At 39.4% G+C, this 10,260-nt stretch overlaps 1 protein-coding gene across 1 annotated transcript in view; it reads right to left on the bottom strand.

The window, feature by feature from the left end:
* Window positions 1-5,150: 5,150 nt before the first annotated feature.
* Window positions 5,151-10,260, bottom strand: part of SEMA3E (semaphorin 3E) — a 147,496-nt gene continuing 142,386 nt past the window's right edge. Inside the window, exon 17 of the mRNA XM_054835466.1 lies at window positions 5,151-8,360. Coding sequence (XP_054691441.1) covers window positions 7,908-8,360 — 453 coding nt within the window. The 3' untranslated portion in view covers window positions 5,151-7,907. The remainder of the gene's footprint in view (window positions 8,361-10,260) is intronic.

Here is a 10,260-nt window from a genome sequence, read left to right as displayed (position 1 = left end):
GACACAGCAGTTGACCATATTAACCAGTCAGGAAGCACTGAGGAAGCCCCAGAAAGGCCACCCTTGCAACTGTTTCCTCTATTCCATGGTTTCCTGATTTGTGCATTTTAAGTGCTTTGAAAAGGATTGATGGGATAGAAAACATTTATTTATTTATTTATTAAGTTAAAAAAATATTTCTGGCTTTCTGGAGCATATTATCTATGCAATGAAAAAATTCCCCACGATTCATAATAACTATATATAACTATAAGTATATATATATAAAACTATGATAACAAATCACAATTCAAGGTCCTTTCTAAACGCTTCTGTGGGTAACCAGTTCTCAAATCATTATAGACACTAAGCCAACGCCAATATAAAGCTGAATATTCATCTACCACCTCACAGTTCTCTGTGCCCAGGGTAACATTTAATGAATTTCACAAAACAATGCCACCAAATGTGGAAAACAGTCAAAAAGTCAGAGTGCAGAACAGAAATGGTAATGTTCTAGGCTGGAACGTTTATAATTTCAAGACATTATTTTATATTCTGGAGGTTAAATGAATTTTTACCATGTTCACATTCTTAAAAGGTCAGTGCACGTAAAAAAAAAAAAAAAGTTATATTTTTTAGATGTTAAAAAAACTCCATCTTTGTTCTTTGTCAAGATGATTAAAAGGCAGGAAGATAGAAAGGCCAAGTATTCTTTGCAAGTTATACTTCAGGTTTATGAATATCTTTTTTTCACAGTAACATGGTATAAAAGTGAGTGAACACATAATTCCTCTAGTTTCCAAGCAAATCTAAACAATAATGATTTCTTATGAAGACTAGTCTCTCTTCAAATATGACCTCCGAATAAATGAGAATACATCACTTAATGATTTCTGCTGTTTAAAAACAAAACCCAAATCCCAAAACAAACCCCAAATCCCTCCATCCAAAACCATTTCCCAATATGCATTTTCTTGTTGAACGTTGTCAATATCATCCTCCTCATAGACTTTATTTTCTAGCTCTGTAAAACAAAATCGTTTAGAAGTAGTTACCATATTTTCAGCTGTATTGATAGTTCTGATGTTTTGGAGTATTTACTTTGAGACAAAAATTAGCTTGAAATGGTCTTTCTGATTACCTTACAGCATCATGGTGGAATTATGCTGATGAATCATCTCATCCTAATGAACACATCTGAAAAGGACCTGAGAGATTGCAATCTAAAAATGTCTATTTTTCTTCAACAATGTCGCATGAAAGGGTACAAGTCTGATGTGTGGCTGAGGGAGGCCCTCCCGTTGAGTCACGAGGTTCAGAAAGGACCCCCTTGCTTTCTAAACTCCTTCTCAGAGAGGAGCCTAGGTGCGGCTAGGCCCAGTCTTAGTCCCAGACTTGGTCAATGGTTTATGTCTAAAAGATTATGTGTGTAGCCACATATCAGAGTCAACGTTTGCCTGTCAGAGCCCCGCTAAGGATTTTCACTGAAACAGTTTCGCAAAGTTGAAAAGAAAAATAGGTAATTTATTGAGGCAACAGATATAAAAAGTTCGGAATTGCCATTGATAAATGCATTTATTGCAACAATTTTGAGCTCAAGTTAATAGTTCAGCGCTTTTGTTAATGATAGTTTTCCCGGCGTAACATCCGACATAATCAGAGGCGCAAGTCTTACCAAAGAGGCGTCCCTGCTTGGGGAAGAGAGAGGTCCAGGCCCGTCCGGGCCCATCGACCCTTCCGGATAGTTGGAGTTCTCGTCCTCAAAAAAAGAGGATTCTAAATGCCAGATTTATACTTTTGGCGAGGTGGGACTAAGTCAGGTATTGTGTGCCGACTGGCCCTTAACAAGGCTCGATGTGCAGTTGATCGGGGCTGGGGGGGAAGTGGCAGAGAACAAAGGTGTTCAGTACAGAGGTGCAGTGGTCTGTTTAGTTTTACCAAAGTAACGTTGAGCTGTGAAGGCTCCCCCGCACCCCAGGCGTCACTTAGTTGATTAAGGAGTAGACCCGTCAGGCGCTGCAGCTTGTTAAGATGAACAAATTGCTCATCTCCTGCCCCTGTTCAGGTCCGGTGCTTATCAGTGCAAGATAAGCAAGTTGCTCAATCCCTGCTCTTGCCCAAGCTGGACTCCCCCAGGGCCCCTTCTGCTGGGTCATAATGGCCCTGTATTCGGCACTAACAAACCTGGACTAGTCCGGCACCCCACAAACAACTACAAGGAAAATAAAAGAAGAAAAAAAACCCACTCAAACAAACAAACCCCAACACGTTCCTTCCCCCTCCCCACCCACCCCCCCAAAAACACCCCAAAAAACCCCACCAAAAAACAAAGAACCCTGAACATCCACAGGCTTTTGTACTTTAAATATTAATATGGACTGTACCCTGGACTCAGTCTGACAAGACCATGAATGGACATCACCATAAAGAGGCTTTATATTCCTTAATAGACTTACTAACCTCTGATTTTTCTCTTTTACCCTCTTCCAAAAGTTTCCACCCTCTAGCAGGAGTGACTGAGCAGGATGTGTTAGCCTGTACTACCATAAACTGAAGCTGCTTGAAAAAAAAGTTGATTAGTACAAACATGCCCTTACACACTGCTTTTGGAGCACAAGCTGGGGTCTCTGCATGGCATCACACCGTGTTGATTTAACTTGCCCACTCACCTGGTACCACACCGCATTGTGTCGTGGGGGAGCTTTGTCTGGCCATGGGCCATTTCTGCTCCTGTAAACCACAGAGTAAAGGATGCTAAAAGGTATTTTCATCCCTCTGGTGGCTGTTGTGAAACTAAGCAAATTTTGAACATAAAAAGCGCTATCAAATATTTTTACTGACTGCAAAATAATAATGTAGTAACTAATACATTTTAGCTGAAGAAAATGCAGTAAATTAATACTAATGATCTGTATGCCTGAATTAAAGCTACAGGTGGAATATTTCCATTACCTTGATTTTGACAAAGTCCACAGTGCATTCTTCAAATCCTGATTATTAATAGCACCTTTTAATACATCTAGCAAATTAAAATGCAGAAAATTCTCATAGTGCATTAGTTATGCCCATTGGTCTGCAAATTTCATCTCTTATTATTGGGAAAAGGAGAAGATAGTGAGTTACAGCTGTTGCAGCTTATGATGATGATGATGGTGATGATGATGATAGACATTATTATGTGCCATCACAGACATGCTTGAAATCCGTGTTGAGGGCACGGGATGAGTGTGATTCTTCAGAGTGAGAAAAAATCATTATGGGCTACATGTGTGATTTTTGTTGGATACGCTGAATTTCAAACTGACTAGAGATATTCTGAGAATTCGTAATTTGTATACAAATGCACCCACATTAAATGTAATCCTAGACTGTACTTCTTCAAACTTGGCTTTTGAAAGATGTGTAAAAACACTCTCAAAGGCATGAAATTCTGCAGTTAAATTAACTAACACTGCCAATAAAGAGATGTTTTGTTTCAATGGAAATTGCCGAACGTTGCAATTGGGGAAGTCTACTGAAACAAGTTATTCGCAATGGCTCTTTAGCCCACAGATGTTCTGAAACAGCATCTGTGACTCACCAAACCATTCACGGATCTAGGCTTCTCCTCCTGCAATTAAATCTGCTTTTTCTAGATATGGATAAGAATCTCAGGAAATCTAGGAACTGGGCAACTAAGACCCCCTTGCCCCAACTACATTCAACTATGCTCAGTCCTGCACCTCTCACTTCAGCAAATCATGAGTAGATGTGCGCAAAGGCTTAGCAATGTATTTCTTGGTTCAACATTACATAAGAGTCATATCCCAGAGGGGCAAAGTTATTTCGTGAAATGGGATTATGGTGATGGATTAGGTTGATATTTGGTAAATTTGTTCAGAAATGTGTGCATCACTGTAAGATTTTGCTTAACTCATAGCAACCAGTAGCTTTACTTGACATTGCTAGCTCTGCCACTTTTCTGTCTATAGTGCTAGTCAGATAACTTATTTCCTCAAAAAAAATTAAAATTAAAATTAAAAAAAAAAAATCAGTTATTACTAGCAGAGAAAGTAAATATCACCCAAAGGCAAGACTTGTCAATCGTGGCTTCATTTACGATAAATACCCACGTTAACTGGACATGAATTCTCCTTTAAAAGCGGTAATTTGGTGAACTGAACAGGACTCCAGGGCTGATAGGAATTGCAGACGTCCTGCTAGGTTACAGATGTAGAAAAGCTCACTTTCAGTGCCTCTTATCTGGACAGTGCAGCTTTCAGAGGCGTTTGTGCCTTCTGGACCCAGAGACATGAAGTTACATAAATAACTCCAGCCTCACTGCTCCAAGGTAGACTGAGCAGATTAAAGGACTTTCAGAAAGGGAAACTGACCAACTGCTTTTTTTTAGGGGGAAAAGAAAATTGATTTTTTCCCACCAAATTAAAAGAAAATAAATGAACAAGAGAAACTCTATAACTATGCTACTTATGTTAATTCAAGAACTTCTTCAAATATGACTGTTAACTCTGCTCTTCAGGTACCTGGATGTAGGGCAATTATTCTTCTCTCTTGCCTACGTAAAGAGATCTGGTTTATGCTACTGAAAAGTTGTGTAGATACTAAAATCCCATTTTGAGATATATAAGCCAGAAATTTCACAGCAGGCTAAAACTCTCCTGGCTTGAGGTCCCAACAGAATCTGAGAGCACAGTAGTTTGTACAAGGTGACAATAATCTCATTGACAACAGAAGAGCAAGAGCAAAGCAAGGTAAGTGTTTAGTCCAAGCGACCTGGCTTGTCCCTCGTCAGGCAGCAAAGCAGAGTTTAAAGCTTTATCCAAATTGTTGTTTCTCAGTGAATTTCCATCAATTAGAATCTTCTGGGTTTAAGTGACCATGTTGCACTCTCAGAATACATTCATGCAGCAGATGCTGCTCTAATCATAGCGTTCCCAAATCTACCTGACATTAACAGACTAAATCTACTTGTTGCTCTGTGCCACAGTTTCCCATTTGGCTAACATGCCTCTGTCTTGACCTGAGATTGCTCATAAAGTGCACAGTGAAGGGCATCTGTAAATAACAATGGGTGACTGGTGATCTGTGCATAATCATATTGTCTGGTGAAAATAAATTATGAGAAATAATACAGATTATTTCAGCCAAATATGGTTCTTAATTATATTTATAATTTTACCACTTCATGCACATACAAAATACATCAAAGTCATAATGAAAAGAAGCAGACAATGCCCCCCAAATATACAAAGAAGCATTTTAAATGACATTGTCTGTGTACAAGCACATTTGTGCGTATCCTTCCAAAATACATTGTCACTCTCTCTCTTCCATAGATGTCATAGCACTCTTTGAACAAGACCTTGTAGTTCTGAATTCTCACAGGCATTGCAACCATGAAAGTAGCAAGGTGTGAGATAGATAGAAATTTAAATTTTAAAAGGTAAATAAAAATTTAATGCCATTCTCCACATGTAACCACTAAAGGGATGGGGAGCTAAAAATACACGCTCTTGTATTAAATCAGGAATCCTGATTTGCATATCACATGATTTCCACCTGAAATCTCAGAGAATGAGACACAAAGTTATATTTGTTCCATCAGGCTGAGATGATGTTATTCCTTTCTAATAGTCCATTAATGGTACATTTGGCACTAGATACTAGCAAATGAATCAGAAAAAAGAAAAACATAACTCCTATTACTGTTGAAGTGGACTACATAATTCATCAGAAAAGGATTTCAGTAGTGTTTTAACAGTTTTCCATCAAGGATGCCAGTGAAGATTGTATAGGGGACCAAGTATAAATCAGTGATGCTTGTTCTGTGTACGCTGTCTCTTCCACAGCCATCAGTGCTAGCGCTTTCCATATAACTGCAAACAAACAGAGGATCCTAACTGCAACTAAGTGCCATTAAACTGTCATGGAAAAGTGAATTTATCCAATCTCCTGTATCAGGTCAAAGTTAGCAACTGAGTGAATTTATGCAAAGCTGTGCACAGCATCTGGTCCCATCTCTTAGGCATTCTAGCTAAACAAAATGCAAACCCTCAGATAAATTGATTTTCTTAACACAACTGGCTGATGGAAAGATTTATCTGCTGTTATACCAACACAAGGTGAAACCCTGTTTTCCTCATACTCCGGGTGCTGACAGTGTGCCCACAGGCCCCTTTCAAACACCGGGACAGTCTCTGTTCCCAGAGGAGCGCAGCAAAGCTCACTGATCCTGCCAGCAACCGCGCGATCATCTCACACACAGCCTGTTTGGGAATCACTGGGTTAGCATTGATTGCTGCGTTTGTTAACACAGCAAACTTCGCAAAGCTCTGATACCCAGGCTGTTAATTCCCACTAAATCTAACTTCTGTCAGAAGTTGAAGCTGAACATGAACTTCTTTGTAGCTGGTGAATCCCTTGTATATTTTCTTGGTGGCATCAAAATCTGTATCAGCTTGACTATTTCCCCTACTGGCATCATGTTGTCATTTGAGGAGTTAACTCATTTGTGATTCATTTGTGTTTATAACTTCCCTATCATTTTTTTTAATTTCCAATTGAAAAAAAAAAATCCAATTCATATTGTAATATCAGATTTCTCAAGTAGTGAAATGCTAGTTTTTCTGCATTTTCTACATCTGGTTTCTTGCACTTGAAGAAAGATTTATTATTTATTTATTTATTTATTTATTTATTTTTAAGTAAATCTTGAAAGACCTAGATTATAAGTGACTTTTAGTTCTTTGATCTCTCCTGGTATCACTCATGAGAGCAGCAAATCAGCCCTTTTGACCAGAGATCACATATCAGGAAAAGATCTACTGGGAGCAGACCCTGAATTTATAGAAACACAGCTGCATAATGTTCTTCTTGGTTTTAATCTACATCCTAAATTTTTATGACTGCATTTTACCCCCAAAGCACGTTAACAACATACAGCATTGCTTACTTTAAATTCTGTCTTTCCAGTATTAATGACTTCCAACACTGCCTTCTAAATCTGTGGATTCAGCACACGGAGACTAGAAGTGTGTGCTGAAAACAAACCAGCTGTGGATCTGGGTAATACTTCTTCGCTATACACATTTCTTCAGAAAATAGAGGATAATATCGGCTTTTGCTTTGTTTTGCCACAAGAGGGCACTCCCTCAATTCCTGTCATTACTAAGGCAAGATCCATTACTAGAGGCAAGATAGACTCGTTTTCTATCTAAACCATTATTCCAACTTTTTATATAAATAAGTTGAAGAATTTAGTTCTGTTTGTGTTCTCAGCATGCATTTGACTTACATCAAGTTACCAGGCAATATTATTTAGCTGTGAGAGCACACTGTGCTTCATAAATGACTGATAAGACAAAAAATGGTGGGAAGTAAATAGGATTTCCCTTCATTACCTTTAGAAATAGCAGTACACTGTATTAACACAACTCATTGTTCTCAGTGATAAACTCATACAGGTCACAATCAAAAGGAGAGATCTTAAGACGTGCTGCTTTCAGAAGCATGAGAAATTAGTGAAACTAAGAAAAGACACGTGTTGTATTTTTCATCCACTTGTGAATGCTTAGCTATTTGAATTTGTTAAATATGCCATCATGTGCAACAATATACAGCGCAAGCATGGTCCACACAGGAAACTGATTCGAGCACTCAAAGTCTGAAGATTGTCACGTCCTCCCTAATGCAAAACTCTGATTGCATTGACCTACCTAGAATCAGATAGTTAAGAAGATTTTGTTTAAAATACTTCTAAACAGTCATCATGAGTGTACAGTATAACTTACCAGAGCATTTTTGTTTTCAGTCCCAATATTCTATATATATAGACCTGTGTCATTTACCAAAACCAAGACTGTTTTCTCCCTCTTTCTTAAGTCCAAATAAAATTTCGCCCAGAAACTGTGGATATATTTTGTCCATCAAGAGTCAGCTATGTTCCTGGGCAACCGGTAATGCTCTGGCCGGATCCTTGCCTTCTTCTCCTGAGGGTTGGCATATTTCCACTTAGATGGAGACATTTTGAGCTTTTTTCTCTTCTTATCTGTACACCACACTTTTTCACAGTATTCTTCCACCCTCTGGAAGTTGCTGTAACCTATTAGTTGAAGAAATTCCTTGTACCATGGCTTTGATGCCTGAGGTATACTGCTCTGCACTGGGCATGGCATTTTGTGAGGTATCTCCTCCTCATAGTCTTTACTGAACATTTCATCTACGCGTTCTTCCTCAACTATTTCCAGGGTGATTTTCCTGACAGTGTGAACAATGCTGTGTTCCACCGTCTGACAAAAATAGGTCCCTGCATCCAGCCGATGCAGCTTCAGGAATAAGAGGCCGAGGTCCATTTTGATTATTCTATCATCTGTCTTCACCTGAAAAACAAATTGACGCAGTTATAGAGCACAGGCTTTTACTATTGCATTAAATCAGTGCAATTACTTCTGAACTGTACTTTCATGAGTATAATATTAAATTCTGAGAGGAAGATTAGAGAGCTATGGTCCTTTGATTCAGAGTTTTTAAGTAACGAAAATATTTACTTGAAGTAAAGCAGAGATTGAGCTGTGAAAGGAAAGCGGTTTAGAGAATCTGGCAAGCATGGAAGAACAGATAGTGGAGCAGATAGTTTCCTGTTTTCCCAGCATGGGTTAGTCACTCATGGCTAAATCACAGAGGGAAATAAGGTTGAAACATGCAAATAAACGGCTGGATGGAAAACAAGTGGGCATTTGCCAGCTGACCTGCAATGTGTCCCTGTGAATTCTCTTACACATTGACAAATAAGTGTCTGAGGCAACAGTCAGGTATTTGTATATCTAACTGCAGAACCACTGCAATTTTAAAGCCTCAATTCTGAATTTGGTGTTTGAGATCCCCCTACAGCTCCTGGCAGCTAGGTTATTAACTATGAGGCATTTACAGATGCTAGCAAGCAGGGAGCACTGAGCTGTCTAACCCAGCCAGCAGAAGTGCCCAGGAGAATGGAATCTCCGTCTTTCTATTTAACAGTAAGTGCTGAATATTAAGCAGAAGTACTGGGTGTTGGATAGACTGACAGCAGCCCTGCAGAGAAGGACTCAGAGACATTGGTAGATGTAAAATTGGACATAATCTGCCCTTGCAGCCCAGAAAGCCAACCATATCCTGGGCTGCATCACAAGTGTGACCAGCAGGTCGAGGGAGGTGATCCTGCCCCTCTACTCCGCTCTTGTGAGACCGCACCTGGAGTACTGCGTCCAGCTCTGGGGGTCTCAGTACAAGAAAGACATGGAGCTGTTAGAGCAGGACCACAAAAATGGTCAGAGGGCTGGAGCCCCTCTCCTATGAAGAAAGACTAAGAGAGTTGTGGTTGTTAGCCTGGAGAAAAGAAGGCTCCAGGGAGACCTTATAGCAACCTTCCAGTACATAAAGGGGGCTTATAAAAAAGACATAGAGAAACTTTTTGCCAGGGCCTTTAGCAATACCACAAGGAGTAATGATTTTAAACTGAAAGAGGGTAGATTTACATTGGACATAAAGAACAGGGTTTTTTTACAATGAGACACTGCAACAGGTTGTCCAGAGAGGTTGTGGTTGACCCATGAGAAAGTGTTCAAGGTCAGGTTAGACAGGGCTTTGAGCAGCTTGATCCAGTGAATGATGTCCATGCCCACGGCAGGGAGGTTGGATTAGATGACCTTTAAAGGTCCAGCCATTCTATGACTCTATGATTCTATTTCTCTCTGCTTTTATTTGTCTTTTTTTAATGAGTATATACTTACTCACAAAAAATGGAATAACTTTCAGGGGAAAACATTAAAGCAAATTAATCCTTGTAGTATAGTGTTCAAATTCACACTCTTGTTGTCCAGTATCGGCACTACTGGATCTAATGGGATGTATATATAATGGGACATCCTCCCCCCACACACACACACATAGTTCACTTCCTTTTGTAAAAGGCCTTATTAATAGTTCTATTGTAAGAATAATTATGCGTAGGTAGGGGTCTTCCATCTAAATACATGAGGAAATACCAAGTGTGAAAACCCATGCAGAGATTTGGGACTTGGACAAAACTTCAGGCAAAAATGTGCCTGAAGTGGGGATGGCAATCATCTTGCTTAATTTCAGATATTTAAAGCAGAGTGTGGCATCCTTGGTTAATTTTGTATTCAGTGGTTTACTGGTCCTTTTTTACCTGACCAGATGAACCTGTCTAGATTAGCTTGTGGTGATACCGCTGGCTGAAACTGCAACACCATCTAGTCTGACTTCAAAGGCAGCCTAAAT

This window comes from Grus americana, chromosome 1 (genome assembly GCF_028858705.1).
Source record: "Grus americana isolate bGruAme1 chromosome 1, bGruAme1.mat, whole genome shotgun sequence".
Lineage (NCBI taxonomy): Eukaryota > Metazoa > Chordata > Aves > Gruiformes > Gruidae > Grus > Grus americana.
This window is presented reverse-complemented; position numbering and strand designations above follow the sequence as displayed.